The 18,788-nt window shown below is 50.3% G+C and overlaps 1 protein-coding gene across 1 annotated transcript in view; it reads left to right on the top strand.

The window, feature by feature from the left end:
* The first annotated feature begins 967 nt into the window (after positions 1-967).
* The window catches only part of LEXM (lymphocyte expansion molecule), a 28,199-nt gene continuing 10,378 nt past the window's right edge, over positions 968-18,788 (top strand). Inside the window, 7 exon segments of the mRNA XM_050963575.1 lie at positions 968-1,098; positions 4,948-5,035; positions 5,608-5,778; positions 5,962-6,078; positions 8,588-8,725; positions 9,950-10,093; positions 11,277-11,441. Of these exon segments, the coding sequence (XP_050819532.1) occupies positions 968-1,098; positions 4,948-5,035; positions 5,608-5,778; positions 5,962-6,078; positions 8,588-8,725; positions 9,950-10,093; positions 11,277-11,441 (954 nt within the window).

The following is an 18,788-nucleotide window of genomic DNA, read 5'->3' as shown; positions in this document are numbered from 1 at the left end:
GTGCATGTCTGCCCTTCTAGCCTGTGCACATCCAGGCAAAGGGCACGTCTGCTCACCGAGCCTGTGCATGTCCGGACAAGGGGCATGTCTGTTTGCTGAGTCCATGCACGTTTGGGCAAGGGGCACATCTGCTCGCTGAGCCCGTGCATGTCTGGGCAAGGAACACGTCTGCTCACTGAGCCCGTGCTCATCTAGTCGATGAGCCCGTGCACATCCAGGTAAGGGGCACATCTAGTTGCCAAGTCTGTGCATGTCCAGGCAAGGGACACGTCTAGTCACCGAGCCTGTGCACATCTGGACAAGGAACACGTCTGCTCAATGAGCCCGTGCATGTCTAGTCGACGAGCCCATGCACATCCAGGTAAGGGGCACATCTAGTCACCAAGCCCGTGCACACCCGTGCAAGGGGCATAGCTTCTCACCGAGCCTGTGCACGTCTGGGCAAGAAGCACGTCTAGTCACCGAGCCCATGCATGTCTGGGCAAGGGACACATCTACTCGCTGAGTCCATGAACATCTGGGCAAGGGACACATGTACTCGCTGAGTCCATGCACATCTGGGCAAGGGGCATGTCTACTCGCAAAGCCTGTGCAAGTCCAGGCCAGGGGCACGTATGCTCACCGAGCCTGTGCATGTCTGGGCAAGGGGCACATCTGCTTACCAAGCCTGTGCACATCCAGGCCAGGGGCATGTCTGTTTTCTGAGCCTGTGCACATCTGGGCAAGGAGCAGTCTACTTGCTGAGCCCGTGCACATCTGATAAAATGTAATGCATCAAAACTAACCAAGGATCAAACAGTGAGCTCAAAACGGCTGCATTCCTCTCCCCAACCCTGACAGGGCCTAAAACTGAGCTGTAACAGGTACAAGAGGCTTTGAGCCAGAGGCCCCCACCCCGCCATGCAATGGGTTGCCTGGAAGCTCCACCTTCATGAGAACAGAAAGGCAACAAGTGTATGGGGTTGTCATGGCAGCAGTGTTCTGGAGCTGCTGGAAGCTGTGCCACTGGTGGGGGTGGGGGGCTCCCTCCATCCCCAGGGAGCAGAGAATGGCAGCAAAGGGCTTTACAGGTGCCCCCTTCGGCACACAGACAGTCAGGTAAGAGTCACCTAGAGGAGGCCCCAGAGGTGACAGGCTCAGCCTGCAGCTGACTTGGCCTTCCAAGTCAGTAGAGAACTGGGCTCAGCCCCTGTCTGACTCTCAGCTTCTGGATCATCTGCACACATATTCTACCCTGTCCCCCAAACACCCTGGCACACAGATTTCACACACACAGTCCTGCAGTCAAGAGATCACATGCCCCTTGGCACACAGATCACACACACCTGGCCATGCAGCGATCACATACACACATGCATTCACAAGTTCACATGCTTATTACACACGGAGAGTCCATGCACACATGTCCATGCACCCACATGGAGGGCTCGGCTCTGTCAAGCTGTGATACTCTGAATGGAGGAGTTTCCAAGGAAACAGAAATGAGATTTTACATGTCTCTGAAACACACAGCAGACTCCTTCTTCAGACACCCCCCACACGTTCGTGCCTATACCTTACAAGCTTCTCTGCAGGATATTTTGCCTATACAGTAGTGGCTTACTGTAACCTGACTGAATGGATCCAACGAGCCAGGACCCCTTTCTCTGAGAAGTCCTTTCCTTCAGAAATAAGCCAGCAGGTTTAGGGGGCCCTGGATTTTTGGCTGACCCTGGCTATCTTTATAACTTCCCCCATTCTAGGTAAAAGTGAATTTCATTTCAAAATACTCCATGCCACACCTGATGTGTTACATGGGCTGGCGTATGACTGACAATATTTTTTAAAGTACATTCTCTGATCTCTGCTTCCCAGAGGCTAAGCTTGAGCCATTAGGCACCAGGGCTGCCCGGGAGGGGGCAAGTGGGGCAATTTGCCCCAGGCCCTAGGCCCCACAGGGGCCCCCGTGAGAGTTTTTCGGGGCCCCTAGAGCGGGGTCCTTCACTCACTCCAGGGGCCCCGGAAAACTCTCGCAGGGCCTGGGCCCCTGGAGCTTCTTCCGCTCCGGGTCTTCGGTGGCAGGGGGTCCTTCCGCCCTGGGACCCGCCGCCCAAGCGCCAGGTCTGTGGTGGCAATTCGGCGGCAGGGGCCCCACACCGCCGAAGACCCCAGGCCCCCTGAATCCTCTGGGCGGTCCTGTTAGGCACAGCCACATGTGAGGGGTGGTGCTGAGCTGAGCCATGCTACCCCAGGAGGAGCCCCAAGAAGCCACATTTCTGTCCTACTCCCCACTTGCACCTGCGGGGATGCAATCTGCAACAGCCCCTTACCCCGTGCAGATCACTTCCCCCACATGCTGGCTCAGCTGCGCTAGCTGGTACCCAGGGGAGTGGAGTGAAGGCATTGCCCACTTCCCACCCGTGTCTGCCCACTTCCACCTACGTGGGTGGGATCCAGTGGTCTTGCAAAAACTCTGCTCTCTTTCTCTGCACCGAGACTAGTGATCCAGGGAGGCTGCACAGGGTAGGTTTGGGGGATCATACTCCCCCTTATAGCCCGGAATAGCTGCGTCAGATTGCATCACAGTGTGGCCCTGTGCTCAGTGATTTTACTTTCACAGTATATTTTTTAAATCAGTATAATCATATGTCTCCAGTAACACAGTGTATATTTAAGGATTTTGAATCACGTTTTTAACAACACAATGATACACATACTGGCTGAGATTTTCAAAGCCATGTGAGGGACTGAGACACAACTTTTGGACAAGCTCTGCCATAATATATTTTAACTGGGTCCATTTTTAACCAGCTCATTAACCTAAAATACATTGATTGGGGTTTCTCCCTGCTTCTCCTCCTTATTTAAAATGACCTCTGTTATTTATTCAGAACAAACACCTACCCCTTAAATCACACTTTACCCTCTTGGAACTCTGTTGGCCTGCAACACCTTTACCAGTTCAGGGTTGCTGAACAGCAGGAGAGAGAGATCTTGTTTATTTAGCTGACACAGCAGCAAGTTTTCAATTGGCTAATAAAATGCAGAAACATTGCTAGCTCATGATAGTCCCCTGTGACCTTGAAATCTATGAATCTGAATGCCTAATTCCTGTTTGGGGATTTTCAATGTAATACCCGGCACTAAGACCCTGATCCTGCAAACATCTACACAGGTGAGTAACTTGATTCACGCTTTGAAGTCCTTTGACTTTTCACAGCTAGGCATTATCGCATTACAGTTTGCAGGCTCAAGGCCTCATATACTGCTTTCCACCTGCAAAGTGCTTTATGAATATTAATTTATTTTAATTGGTTTAACTTGTACAATATAGAAATACTTATCTAAATGCAGAGGAATTTGGCAAGTGAAGGGTCAGATTTCTCAGCTGTTGTAAAACAGAGCTATACCAGTTTACATCAGCTAAGAATGTGGTCTGAATTTTTATTGATATCGCTTGTGTCAGAAATTCTACTGGGAATAGCTGTGTTCCCAGGGTTTGAATCCAAGTATTCACCCACAAAAGCTCATGCTCCAAAACGTCTGTTAGTCTATAAGGTGCCACAGGGCTCTTTGCTGCTTTTACAAGTTCCCTTTGACTTCTTCAAGAGTTTTGGCTACACGATGGGGCACTTGAAGGTGGCATCTTCCAGATGAAACAGAAAGCCAAGGTTCTAATCATTTGTTGTCATTAAAGATCTCACAGAGAACGATTGTTAAAAGACATTGAACAGGTCAAATTTGACCCCAAACTTAGGTTAAATCCAATGGAATTTTTAAAAATAGTAACATTTCCTTATAGCGTTTGCAACCCAAACATCACACCGTCCGACTGGGGCCTGACCATTTTAGGGAAATTGACTAGAAGCAAATAAAAATGTGGAAATGGCCAATCTGTTTTTGTTTTCTAAGTTGAGAGAAATGGAAAAAAGCATCCACAGTGAACAGTAAATTTGATTTTTAAAATTCTTTTTTAATAGCCTGAGGTTTTAATAACATTAGGGATGGATATTTGTTTGTCTGTTTGTTTTAAAACATGATTTTTAAACTGACAGTGGCCCTTAACTCTATTGTCTTGGCCAAATTCCAATTTGGATCATTTGCTTCTGCCTACCTAAAATCTCGCTGTAGTTTCCACAGGAGAAACTGTACTTCAATTCCTGTAGTATTATTCTGTGCTGTTAAACAGCTGCCACGACTCACACCAGAGGTGACTGCATTTCAGTAGTAGATAAAGCAGTGTCTGTATGTAATTTGTACAGTACATCAGTTTAAGAGCCTTGATCATGAAAACATTTCATCTTTGGCCCTGTGCTTACTCTAGTGCAGGGGTCGGCAACCTTTCAGAAATGGTGTGCCAAGTCTTCATTTATTCACTCTAATTTAAGGTTTCATGTGCCAGTAATACATTTTAACGTTTTTAGAAGGTCTCTTTCTATGAGTCTATAACTATTGTTGTATGTAAAGTAAATAAGGTTTTTTAAATGTTTAAGAAGCTTCATTTAAAATTAAATTAAAATGCAGAGTCCCCAGACCGGTGGCAAGGACTCAGGCACTGTGTGTGCCCCTGAAAATCAGCTCGCTTGCCGCCTTCGGCACCTGTGCCCTAGGTTGCCTACCCCTGCTCTAGTGAGTAATCATCCCTTTGACGTTCAGGAGGTTACTCACTGCCGATAGCATTTAGGCCCCAAACCTGCAAAGATTTCTGCATGTGGTTCACTTTAAGCATGAGTAATCCCTCTGAATTTAATGGGACTACTCACAGAATGAAGCGTGTGTGTCTTTGAAGTATTGAGCAGTCCAGTACTAAGGGCCTGATACATCCATTGATGTCCATGAAACCCTTTCTACAGACTACAATAGACATTGGATCAAGTCCTAACTGTTCACAGGACCAGGACCTATGTTTGTAAAATTAGTCCTGCTTTCACTCAAAATTTACTGTATATTTACATCATCCTCTGCTAGATTTGATGTGACCGCAGTTTATCCAAAGTGTAAGAAACCCGGTACGTACACACAGGCGCCCTACTGCAAACAGGTCTCTTCGGAGTTGGTGAGTTTGTCTCTCTATTTTATGTACAAATCAAACACTTATTCAGCTCCAGATGCAAAACTTAACTTAAAATTACACGTTTAGATTCTTTTTCCAGAATTCAGTTTCCATGAAAAATCTGAATGGATCCATTCTGCTGCTTTCAAATTAATTTGAGAATATCACTGAATCTAATCTAACCGGTCCATTTAATGTAGGTCCAATGGCAATGAAATCAATGGCAAAACTCCTGTTGATGTTCATGATATAGGATGAGGCTCTCTCCAATGTAATTTCCTTCTCAGTATAATGTGTACTTACAGAATCTTTGAGTAGATTTCCTGTGTCAGCAATTTATCCAACGTGCTAGGAATCTGTGGGCGCAGATCCTCAGGTGGTGTAGCTTGTTCTAGCTCCATTGACTTTCTCTATTTGCCTGTAGTAAGGAGAATTAGCAAACAATATGATTAGAATTCTTAGGGCCTGATTCACCACTGTAGAACTCCATTTTTCAATGGTGATGCATCAGTGTAAAACTGGCTTAACTTAATGGTAAAGCAAGCCTTTAGTTTTAACCTTGCACTTCATTTTAGGGCAGAAAGTTAGGCCCAGGCACCTACAATATTGACCATGGAAGCTTTAGCTCCTCTCTGCTGCAGGAGAAGGCTTCAAATTCTGGCTGGGCCAAAGCACAGGAAGCGGCACGACTTACCCAGATGCCCCATTTTAATTTTAAGGAGACATTGAAGAAGAGCAAGTTTCTGGTGAGATCTGAATTTGACTTTTTTCCCTGTGTGTGGACAAGAAATCTGACTGTTTCTGTGGTTTAATCTTTCAACTGTTAAGTGACATGGGATAGGCTGAACTAGAGGTGCTGTGATTTGCATGGGTAAATTGGAATCCTGGCTTTGTTGCTATTAAACCTTTACAATCTTTTTCTCAATAAGAAAGAAAAACTGGGCCCAGGAACTTACAACATCAAAGATTTTCTTCAAGAGACCCGACCTTCAAGTATTAGAGGTGTTTGTGACACTGGAGAAGAGAGGTTTAGAGACTTCATTAGGGTATGTATCGGATTCAGGCAATAGATACTGCAGTAACTTGATAAGAAATATATAAGGTAGATAATCTGGTACCTCTTGTTGCAGAGCTAAACATTATTATTGGATCACCTAATAATATGATACACACTTTTGGGGGCCAAAACAAGTCCCTTTTACAACTGTGCAAAATCTAAAAGTACAGTAGGGGGCGCAAGAAATAATAAGGGCCAATGCCCAGCTATGTTTCCTGATTGCTGTTCAATTTCCCGGTTGCTTGATTTGGATGATGTTACCACTAACAGGGGTAAAGAAAGCTGCATTCTGCTCGTCGGTGCCTGACACAGTCTGGTGATAGCCCAGCTAAAATCATCCTAACTAATAAGGGAGTTGTTCAAAGGGAACAGATAAGAGATCACTGATCCAGGGAAAAACTGAACCACACTGTCAGTGTTTTCTATTTCACATTATTTAGGTGCCCTGTTTATGTGGGACCTACACTGATTTCATTGGGGAGTTCCATGTAAGGTATAGTTCTGAGATCATATGTTTTATGTGTATATACTGCAGTCTATCCAACCAGCGGGTATTGTAGATATTTCTGTAATGCCCACCATCATACTACCTAAATATTGAATCGATAGGCAGTATCAGTGTGTTAGTGTATGTATAGGGTGCACACACATTTATATACAAGTCCTATCTTCTGTGAATCCCGAGTATACACTGGATAGTGATAATGCATTTTTAAAATAGCTTTTCTATGGAATAATGCTCTGCAAATTACTAGCCCCAGAACTCCCTAGTAACGCCTTCTAGTTCCACCAGGCTGTGGGGCAGAATGCTAGTAGACATTGCCCGCTTTCTAATCCTTCAGGCTGGCCACTTTTGCCATCTGCACTGCCTGGCAGAAGAAATTAAAAACTGGGTCATTTCAGTGGAACATCCCTCCTAGATAGGGCCTGAACAACAGTCAAATATCCTGTGTCGCCACAGCTGTAGACTGTTGTGTTAATACTTGGATCTGTTGCATAGCCACATGACTGCTGATTTTACAATTGTATGTGTGAATCAAGAGTGACGCGCAGTGGGAGCTTGTGTGAATCACAGCTTACTGTACTTGAGACAGATCTGCCGGTGCTGGTGGCCAATGAAGTTACAGAATTCCTAATTTTGTAGTTAGAGATTTGATTTCTAATTCGCCTTAGTATCTTTTCAGGTTTTTTAAATCAAGACCCTTCCAAAAGGCCAGATGTCCTTTCATTTGCTTGGAGAGATGCAAAAATTGTACTTGATTATCCTTCATGTACAGAATGTAGCACTCTGTACCTGGCAAGAACTGCCAAACTGTAGGGAGGCAGGCTGAGCCAGTGGATTGAGAGTGAAGAGATGTGGTGGTGAAATCCTGCTCCATTAAAATCAGTGGGAGCTTTGCCATTGACTTCAGTGGGGCCAAGATTCCAACCAGAGATGCTATTCTGGGCTCTGCCATACATTCATTTTTTGTCCTGGGACAAGTTGTGTCACTGCTCTGTGCCTCAGTTTCCCCATCTGTAAAACAATAATCCTCTTTGCAAAGGGCTCTGAAATCCAGGGATGAATCATTTCTGTCTACGTATTGGGTAGTGGCTGAATTTAGAACCAATTATCTTTTTAGACTTTTACCCACAACTCTCATTGATTCCAATAGGAAAGGAGTAGAGGGCCATATTCACTCCAGAAATACAAAGTACAAACAGGGTGGCAATTGTACAGGTGTCATAAAGACCCAGAACTTAATTCTGTGCTGCAGGCTTCACGGCCTGGAGGCCAACGAGATTTGACTCTAATCTAGAGCTGGGAAACAGCTGCCGTCCAGGTCCAAATGGAGCCAGATTGCATGGAGGGGATGCTGTCTGATCTGCTTTAAAAGGGGAGCTTTGGTATTCCTTACTGAGATTCTCTTTAGGCCATCCAGAGCATAGTGTGCCCGGAAACACCCCCATGGAATCTTCTTTCCCTTGTATTCCTTCACTCGGGGGCCATGGTGGAAGGATTGCCCAGGGCACTAGGACTTGGGAGACTCACCCAGGATCTACTTCCTGTTCCTCTTCAGCCCTTAGGCAAGACTCTTAGCTTCTTTGTGCCTCTCCCTCATCTGTACAATGCAGATGACAGCCCTGCCCTGCCTCACAGGGGTGTGCCAAGGACATTAAAGACTGAGACGTGCTTTGCGCTTGCCTGATGTATTGTTAGTATTACCACCACTGACAATTGCAGTCCCTGGGTTCCTATGAGGCACAGTGCCTCCCTGGGGCAGCATGTCTCCACAGAGAAATGCCTAATGGATAGGAAGGTCTGCAGGGCAGAGACTGAGGCTTTGGATGTGTGTGCACTACCTAGCTCCGGAGGGCCCAGAGCTCAGTTAAGACCTCTGGGCACTACTGAATTACAAAGAATCACTGCTTTTAATAGGCTTGAATGGCAGAATCTGGCTCTTCACTGGTAGTTGTATCCATTTTTGTTCGTAATCCTCTCCCTCTTATTTCTGCAGGATTGCCACCCTGGCCCTGGGACTTACGGCAAGAATGGAAACCCTTATGCCCTGATTGACGAGAAGGAGAGATGCTCGGCAAACTCTCAAGGGATAATGGACAGCAAAACCGAAAAGTCTGTCTTACCTACTGCTGCGGCAAGTCTGCGCTATTTGTTTTTCATTCAGCTACCATATTGACCTGCATACCAGCCATTGCCCAGAGCTTGAGTGACCAGAAAGAACAAAAGTGAGGGATCTCTGGGAGTTGAGCCCCGCAGGTTATTTTGCTGCCTTGTTCATTACAGTGGACCATATCAGCATGGCTATGGTCTTCATCTCTTGGCCAATCAGGAACCCTCGGGTGTCTCAGAAGGCTCCGGGAGGCATCAGCATTTGCGGTTCTCTCTAGAGAGGATGCAGCTAGCTTGCAGTTTTCTCTGCCTGGCTGCACGAAACTGGAGTGCCCCTTGGGGGTGGGGGAGAGTGAAGGGGAGGCTGGGCAAGCAGCTTCCGAAAGGGAAAGAAAAGTCAGTGACGTTCACCTGAAGAGGCTGAGGCTTCCCAGCCTCACGGGATCTGTAGAGGAGAGAAGCCCCAGAGGCTGGAGCCAGCCTGCATCAATGGCTGCTCCACAGCTCCCTCTGCTGATACTGGCGCTTCTGGGGCTGTGCTGCCATTGGTGGAGCCCACCACAGCTGCTCAGTAGGGGAATCTACAGAAGATCTTGCAGCCAGCCTCAAGTTTCAGTGGAGCTTGAACTCCGGTCTAGGTTACTGCCCAGAAAGCCGGTGAGTCAGCAGGGGATGGTGCCACAGAGAATGCCTGCTTCCCCTGCTCTTCGCTTTCCCCCTCTCAGAAGTGCATGTGCAGGATCCCATAGAGGTGGCACCGTCTCCATTCTGGGAGTGTTCCATGCCATGCACAATGGAGACTAAGCAAAGGAGATGGTCCAAGCCACTTAGTTTAAAAGCTGCCATGCAGAGGGACCACCCCTTGCATTCTGATGGTGAAGCTTTTAATTGAGGGTACAAAGAACAATTTGTAATGGATGATTGAAACAAACAGGTGGCTACTCATTTATTATTTGACCACTCAAGAGTGAGCAGCATGGGTGAGAGGGAAAAGTTGTGGGCAGAGCACAGGACATGGCTCTTTGGGGCAGGGTCTGCTTCTCATTAAGTATTTGTACAGCACCAAGCACAATGGGGTCCTGGTCTCAGTGAGGGCCTCTGGGTGCTACTGTAATATATAACAGTGATGTTGCAATTGTCTACCAACAAACCTGTAGTTAGTGTCCGGCTTCCAAATGAGCACAACCTGGGACTCCACTCCTCAACAGAGCGATCATTGATGGTTGTTTTTGCTCCCTGTTGACTTTAGGGAAGTGGTTTGGGGCCAGGCACCTACAATCTCAAAAACAGTACAGATGAGGTGTTGAAACGTGTGGTCAGTAATCGCGGCCCATATGACACCTTCACAGGAGACAGGTCAAAGCCTATTATCTGCGGACATTACGCTGTGGAAGTACGTACCCTTGTAAGAGAGTTGTGTTTTTAGTAAAACATCCTTGCCTTGGGTTATGATGTAGGAACTAGTCCTGCGGGTGTGACATCTCTCACAGATTGCTGCCAGGAGAGGGGTGCTGTCAGGTTAGAGAGCAGAGTTTTAAAACCCGTCCTTGCCGTTATTATTAACAACTTAGATTATTAAAACTGAGGGCCAGATCCGCAGCAAGGGTAAAGCACCACAACTCCTTTGAAATCAGTGACGCTACAATTTATATGAAGATCTAGCCCTAAAAAGCTAACATACTTTTTGCTACTTAGGCCATGTCTACACTATGGACCTTACAGTGGCACAGCTGTACTGCTGCAGCTGTGCCGCTGTAAGATCTCCTGTGTAGCTACTCTTTGCTAGTGTAAGAGAGCTCTCCTGCTGGCGTAATTAAACCACCCCCAACAAACGGCGGTAGCTATGTTGGCAGGAGAGCCTCTCGCCGACATAGCACTGTCCACACCAGCACTTTTGTCAGTGAAACACATCTGTCGGGGGTGTGGTGTTTTTTTTCACACCCCTGACCAACAAAAGTTTTAGTGACAAAAGTGGTAGCATAGACAAAGCCTTAGTTTGCTTGCTGTTTGCCCTTCATTTAGTATGGACAATGAAAAGGACTCACGGCTTCCTCTCCCTACTGGCCTAGGGCTGGATTCAAACCAGCGACCTAAAATGAACAAGATTGTCTGTGGGTAGTCTTTTTGCCTTATTCTGGATGGATTCTGAGGTGATATTCCTTTAAGAACCTCTGTTTGGAAGCTGCTTTCCTGCCTGGCAGCCTGGGGGATACCTCTCACCTGCTGGGGGGCGGAAGGCAGTGGAGTACATTTATTACACTCTGGGAAGATATCTGCCCTAGAGAGCCCAGGGTGGGGCAGAGATTGTGCAGGGAGGAGGGTAGATGTGATCCATGTCACTGACAAGGGAATCAAGTAGTCAGTGAACTCTGAATGAGGGTCTATGGGCCTTATTGAGCTCCACTGAAGTCAGTGGGCTCTCCCTGCCAGGCTTCACCTGGGGACTGGATTGGATCCTGTGAGTGCAGAGATACAGGAGAGCCCCTGGGGCTGGCACCTGCAGGGCCTTGCCAGACAATTGCATTACATTTTCTCCAGCAGCGGCAGACATCCCTTCCTCTCTTTCATCTCTTTAGAAGAAATGCATCGAGCTCGGCCCCAGCAACGTCAAGAGCTTTGTGGAGGAGCTGGACACCAAGGACAGAAAGAAAAAGGGTGTTTTCAGCACCCTCGCTCGGAACCCCGGCTGCCCCACGGAGCGGATCTTCTGGGCCACACTCAGCCAGTGTCCACGTGCCACGGTTAGTGACACCATGGTCCTTTCCTCTCCTGTCTCTGCTGCAAATGTTACCGTGCAGGATGCCATCTGCTGCGCACACACCGCATGGCATTGACAGAGATGGTGAGGCAGTGCCATAACAAAGGTGAGGCGAGTAAGGCACTTGCCTTGGGTGCGCAAAGCGGAGGGGCGCAGCTCTACCGCCGCCGCTTCTTCAGCAGCAATTCGGCAGTGGGTCCCTGAGTCCCTGTCGGAGGGAAGGACCCGCTGCTGAATTGCTGCCGCTGCTTCATGCTTTCTTCGGCGGTGGGTCCTTCTCTCCGAGAGGGGCTCAGGGACCCACCACCGAATTGCCGCTGAAGAATGCATGAAGCAGCGGTGGCAATTTGGCAGCGGGTCCTTCCCTCTGACAGGGACTGAGGGACCAGCTGCCAAATTGCCGCCTAAGAGCCTGGAGCTGGCCCATGCCTCAGGCACAAAAACTCCTTGTTACGGCTCTGCTGTGAGGCAAAAGGGAAAGGTGGGAAAACCACCTGGACCTCTAGGACTGGGACAACCCCAGGTGAAATGTGCAGTTGAAGAGCAGCCTGTCTGGATTGGGACAAGGGGTGCTGGATTGGTCTGCAGAGCTCTCATGTAGAAGGATGAATAGCCATTGCCAGGGCATTATCTCCCCTTTCCTGGTCACCTGCAGAGGATTCTCTGTGCAGTCAAAATTTGCCATGGGAGGGCTGGGGCAGAGCTGTCCAAAGCCATGTTCTGATTGGGTGGGGTTACAGCCATGCACCAGTGCCCAGCTGATTGCTCATCACCAAAAGCACCAGGGAAATCCCTGTGCCCAGGATGGGCTGAAGTGGGAGGAAATGAGTAGCCTCATGAGCTTTTCCGTCTACTTCTCAATTATTACTAACAAAGGCAGCTGAAACCTTTATTCCTCCTCCTTCTCTCACGCTGACTCCTCTCAGCTCTTTTGAGTTGGAAGCTAGTTTTAAGGCTCCCAACTGAGGACTTAAACTAACATGGCAATTTTAAAGGAGCCCAGGGGCTGAGGAGACAGCTTTGGGGGAAACACCTGGAGGCATTCAAAGGCCTCCCTGTCTGCACTCACGAGCCTGGCTGCCCTTCAGCATCAATCTGCAACCTCTGGAAACTTTACATTCATTAAAAAAAATAAATGAGGTTGTTAAATAGCTCCCAGCCTAGTTATCACTCTGGGTGGGGTGAGCGTGATGTGGCCATTATCCCATGAAAGAGAGCGCTAGGGCTGGTTGGGCCTTGTTCTGGATAGATTCTGAGGAGATATTCTCAGGGAAAAGGGGTGCAAATAAAGTGGAAACCTGGAGGTGTGGGTACATTAGGAGACAACGAAAGAACAACAAAATAGCCGAAGGAGCCCTGGAAAGGTGATTCAGCCCCTTACATTCCCTTCTCCTCCGACAACCAACTATTGTTCATTGTGGAAGGATTCATTGTATAAACCTAACATTTTCTGAGTAAAATTTGAAATCAACAGGTAGCATGGTAGAACTAACCACACTCTGATAACAATAAGCCTCTCCGGGCTGGGTGTTGCTTGGCTACAAGTGAACTCCTCGGGCGGTGGACGGCATCTGGCAGAACATAGCACACCTGTACGTGCACTGGTAGCCAATGAGCTAAATTAAAATGGCAGCATCCATTTGCTCAGCCGTGCATTTTGAAAGAAGTGCTTCTTAGCATCTATTATTTTTATCACAAGTTATTTGAAAATTAAGCTCTTGTCATTACAATTGGCATTTTTATGGTTCCAGCTGACAGCATCTTGCAATGTGCTCTCATGTTGCTCAGGGAACTACTTACGCCCCCGATTCAGCAGCTTTAAGATAAATTTGGAGTAATCTCAACCCAGTCAGCAAAGCACAATACAACATGCTTCACCTTAAACAGAGGCTTTTCATGGGATTTAAGCATGTGCTTAAAGTTATGCACATGCTTAAGTCCTTGCAGCATAGGAATTAAAAGTAATATCATGGGGTTCGATGGTTAGAGACTCCCAGTGATTCCAGATAAAATGGTTACCCACCTTTTAGTAACTGTTGTTCTTCGAGATGTCTTGTTCATGTCCATTCAAAGTAGGTGTGCGTGCGCCGCGTGCACGTCAACTGGAAGATTTTCCCCTAGCAGTGTCTGTAGGGTCGGCCCTGGCGCCCCCTGGAGTGGCGCCACTACGGCGCCCTATAAAGGGACCCGCCGATCCTCCACCCCCTCAGTTCCTTCTTGCCGGCACTCCGACAGAGGGGCAGGAGGGTGGGTATAGGAATGGACATGAACAACACATCTCGAAGAACAGTTACTAAAAGGTGAGTAACCGTTTTTTCTTCTTTGAGTGGTTGTTCATGTCCATTCAAAGTAGGTGACTCACAAGCCTAACCTTAGGAGTTGGGGTTGGAGATCACTGCTGACTGGAGTACTGCATGACCAAAGGCTGCATCATCCCTAGCCTGGTGCGTGATGGCGTAGTGTGACGAGAATGTGTGGATGGAGGACGACGTGGCCGCTGTACAAATCTCCTGAGTCGGAATCTAAGCCAGGAACGCCGCAGAGGAGGCCTGCGCTCTAGTGGAATGGGCCGAACCGGAGGGATAGGGGTTTTAGCTATGCAGTAGCATTCCCAGATGCAGGTCGCGATCCATGAAGAGATTCACTGAGAGGAGACCGGGAGCCCCTTCATCCTATCCGCCACTGTGATGAAGAGCTGAGTCGAGTGTCTAAACGGCTTGGTACGCTCGATGTAAAAAGCCAAGGCCCTGCGGACATCCAGGGAATGTAACCTCCGCTCTTCAGTGGAAGAGTGTGGTTTCGGATAAAACACCGGGAGAAAAATATCTTGACCCATGTGGAACTGTGAGACGACCTTGGGTAGGAAAGCTAGGTGAGGTCTAAGTTGGACCTTGTCCTTATACAAGACAGTGTATGGGGGCTCGGATGGTAACACCCTGAGCTCCGACACCCTCCTGGCCGAGGTGATCGCCACCAGGAAGGCGGTCTTATACGACAAGTACAACAGGGAGCACGAAGCCAGAGGCTCAAAGGGAGGTCCCGAGAGGAGAGGACCAGGTTCAGGTCCCAAGCAGGGGCCGGCTGATGAATATGCGGAAATAGCCTGTCTATATCTTTGAGGAAACGCCCTACTAGCGAGTTCACAAACACCGAAGTCCTCCCCTCCTGGACAGAAAGCCGAGATGGCCACCAAGTGAACATGAATGGAGGAGAGGGAGAGGCCCAGTTGACTGAGGTGGAGCAAATAGTCTAAGACAATGGGGATTGGGACCCCCAGCGGATTGTGACCTCGCTGACCCGACCATATGGAGAAGAGCTTCCATTTGGCCAGGTAGATGACCTTAGCTGATGGTTTCCGAGCAGCACTTGTCTGACCTGCTGGGAGCACTGCATCTCCACCAGGTTCAGCCATGGAGCATCCATGCTGTGAGGTGAAGGGACTCCAGGTTCGGGTGGCGGAGGGAGCCCCAGTCCTGCGTGATCAGGTCCAGGAGCAGGGGCAACGTCAGGGGTGCCTGAATGGACATGTGCAGGAGTGACGTGTACCAATGTTGGTGCGGCCACGCTGGAGCTATCAGGATTACCCGTGCATGGTCCCTGTGAATCTTCAAAATCACTCTGTGTATCAGGGGGATCGGAGAAAAGGCGTAGAGAAGACCGACCCTCCAAGACTGTAGGAACGTGTCCGACAGAGACTCCTGACTGTGGCCCAGGAGGGAGCAGAACTGTTGGCACTTTCTGTTTTCCCTCCAGGTGAACAGGTCTAACCGAGGAAAGCCCCAGAGCTGGAAAACTGAGCATACCACGTCCCGTCGGAGGGACCACTCGTGACCCTGGAACAAGCGGCTGAGGGTGTCCGCCAAACTGTTCTGCTCCCCCAGAAGGTAGAACGCTGTTAGGTGGGTAGCATTGTGGACACAGAAATCCCACAGCATGAGGGCTTCCCTGCACAGGGGAGAGGAGCGTGCACCCCCCTGTTTGTTGATATAAAAGACTGTCGACGTGTTGTCCGAGAGGACTGAAACACATCTGCCGGCCAGGTGGGACCGGAAGGTCAAGCAAGCCAAGCGAATCGCTCTCAGCTCCCTGACATTGATATGCAACTCGAGGTCCTCCGGCAACCACAAACCCTGCATCCTGAGGTGTCCCAGATGTGCTCCCCAACCCCGATCCGAGGCATCCGTTACCAGGGAGAGGGAGGGTTGGGGGCAGCGAAGGGGATACCCATGCACACTTTCTGTGGGTCGAGCCACCACCGCACTGAGCTTAGCACCAAGTGGGGAATGGACACCACTGAGTCCAAGGGGTCCCTGGCTGGGCGATATACTGTCGCTAACCAGGACTGCAGCGGGCGAAGCCGGAGTCTGGCATGGTTTACCACATAGGTGCACGCCGCCATGAGACCCAACAGCCGGATGCAAACTCGCGCCATGGTAATCGGGGCGCGGTGCAGTCCGAGGATGAGCTCGGAAATCACAAGGAACCTGGATTCCGGCAGGTACGCTCTGGCATGGGTGGAGTCCAGAACTGCTCCTATGAACTCTATTCGTTGCGTCGGAGACAGGGTGGACTTGGCTTCGTTCAAGAGGAGGCCGAGATCGAGAAAGGTCCGCCTGATGAACGACACCTGGGTCTCCACCTGCTCCTTGGAGTGGCCCTTTATGAGCCAGTCGTCCAAGTAGGGGAATACCTGGATGTCCCGCCTGCGCAGGAAGGCCGCCACGACTCCCATGCACTTCGTGAAGACCCTTGGAGCAGATGACAGACCTAACGGGAGCACCGTGAACTGCAGATGGGCGTCGGCCACGACAAACCTGAGGTACCGACGGTGTCGGGGAATTATGGCAATGTGGAAATAAGCGTCCTTTAAGTCGAGGGCGGCATACCAATCTCCTGGATCCAGGGAGGGAATAATCGAGGACAGGGAGACCATGCGGAACTTGAGATTTCGTACAAACTTGTTCAGCCGCCGCAGGTCTAGGATGGGTCTCAGGCCCCCTTTCACTTTCGGTATTAGGAAATACCAGGAGTAGAAGCCTTTGCCCCTGAGCTCCCGAGGGACTTCCTCCACCGCCCCTGCTTCCATGAGGGACTTCACTTCTTGACTTAGAAGTTGCTCGTGAGATGGGTCCTTGAAGAGGGACGGGGAGGGGGGCTGGTGGGGCGGGAGGGAGGAGAACTGGGTAGAATATCCCCTCTCTACCATGCGGATCACCCAGCTGTCCGACGTGATTCGGGACCAGGCATGGTAGAAGTGGGACAGACGTGACCCAAAGGTAGGGGTAGAAGGATCCAGAGTCTCGATAGGTAGGTCGCCCTTGACCGTATCATCAAATAGGAGGTCGAGACCCCGATGATGGTCTCGATTGACCGGACACCTGGCCGGAGGGGTGGCGTTGGTGATGCCTCCTGCTATTTCTGCCCTGCCTGCGCCCCAGCTCCTGGCGAGTCTGAGGCTGGTAGAGGCGTGGGGCTGTCTGCAGCCTAAACTGCCTGCGCTGGGTCGCAGAGGTATGCAAGCCCAGCGAGCGAAGCATGGCCTGCAAGTCCTTTAGGCTATGCAGACGCTTGTCCGTCTTTTCTGAAAACAACATCTGCCCCTCGAAGGGGAGGTCTTGAATGGTCTGCTGGACCTCATAGGGCAGGCCCGAGACCTGGAGCCAGGCTCCCCGCCGCATGACCAGGCCTGTGGCCAGGGTGTGCGAGGCTGAGTATGCTGCATCTAGGGAAGCCTGGAGAGAGGCTTGGGAGATCAGCTTCCCCTCCTCCACAGGGCCGAAAACTCTGACCTCGAGTCCTGGGGAAGGAGCTCCGTAAACTTCGACATGGTTGAACACGTGTTATGTCCATATCGACTTACAATTTCCTGTTGGTTGGCAATGCGGAGTTGGAGGCCTGCCGTGGAGTACACTTTTCTGCCAAAGAGGTTGAGTCTTTTAGCGTCCTGCTCTTTGATGTTGACCCCTGACACCCTTGACGCTCCTGCTGGTTGGCCACATCCAGCACCAGGGAGCCTGGGGGGGGTGGGGGGGTGAGTGTACAAGTGTTCGTGTCCTTTAGAGGGGACGAAATAGTGCCGCTCCATTCTCTTGGCAGTAGGGGCCAGTGAGGCTGGCGTTTGCCATAAGGTGAGGGACGTATCCATTATGGTCTTTATCAGTGGGAGAGCCACCCTGGATGGCCATGAGGGAGCCAGGATGTCTACTACAGGGTCCGTGTCCACCTCGATTTCCTCAGCTTGAATTGCGAGGCTCTGAGCTGCTCGCCGGAGCAGTTGTTGGAGGATTCGAGTGTCCTCCAGGGCCGGTGCCGCAGCTGTGCCTGAGACTGCTTCGTCCGGGGAGGAAGACAAGGAAATTACATGGATCAGCCCTTCCTCTGGTGCGTGCAGTCCTTCGGGGTCCTGCGGCACACGGTACTGAGGTTGCGGGGCCGGTTCCGATTCTAAATGCAGCACCGCAACTGGTACCGGGGTTGCCAGTGAGCGGCTTGGCGTATCGGGTGGTGCCTGCTGAGCCCGAACTGTAGCCGCTGCTGGTGTCGCTGCCGGGTTAGAGGGTGCTGAACTTGGATATTGCACACCCCTGCCCGGCGATGGTGCTGGTGGAGGAGGCAGCTGCGCTGAAGCCACCGACGCCGAGGAGACCGAGGCCAACCTTGATCGAGGACCAAATGCCTGGCCTACCGACTGGTGGTAGGCCCAGGGGGTCCAAAACAGCCACTGCGAGGGCGGATTCCATTGCTGCTGCCACTGTGGGTGATGCTGGTGGCTCGACCCCGAAACTGATCTCCTGCTCCGCGACCGGCTGGAGCGGTAGGAGTCTGCCTCTGAATCTGAAGTCTCTGATTATGAGGATCTGGGAGGGGCAGCACCTGGTGCCATTGGAGAGCAATGCTGAGGCGGCGGGGAGCCTCTTATCAGGCTACAGCATGGCTGGCTTGCCCCTTGATTGTACTGGGGGACGGGCTGCTGTAGGCAACTCCCTACGGTGCGGGGAGGCCGGTGCTAGGAGTCCCATCAAGTCTGAGGCTGCCTTGAATGCCTCTGGTGTCGAAGGGAGGCGCAAATCTCCGCTGAGGTCCGCGGATCTAGACTGGTCCGGACTCGACTGCCTTCTCTGCGGTACGGGAGTCGACGGAGCAGCCGAGGGCTGTAGCCCAGCCTGTCCGCTTGCACCCGCAGACAGCATCAGCCTTGGGTCCTGGTGGGGTGACCGTTCCCTCACCGGCTTTATCTTCTTAGCGGGCACCGATGACGGTGAGTGGTGCCGCACTGAGGCCGACTTCCTATGACCCGACTCTGTCCGGTGCCGGGTTTTAGATGATTTGG

Source organism: Gopherus flavomarginatus, chromosome 7 (genome assembly GCF_025201925.1).
Source record: "Gopherus flavomarginatus isolate rGopFla2 chromosome 7, rGopFla2.mat.asm, whole genome shotgun sequence".
NCBI classification, from domain to species: domain Eukaryota; kingdom Metazoa; phylum Chordata; order Testudines; family Testudinidae; genus Gopherus; species Gopherus flavomarginatus.
Note: the sequence above shows the minus strand (reverse complement) of the source record. Positions and strands in the feature narration are given on the sequence as shown.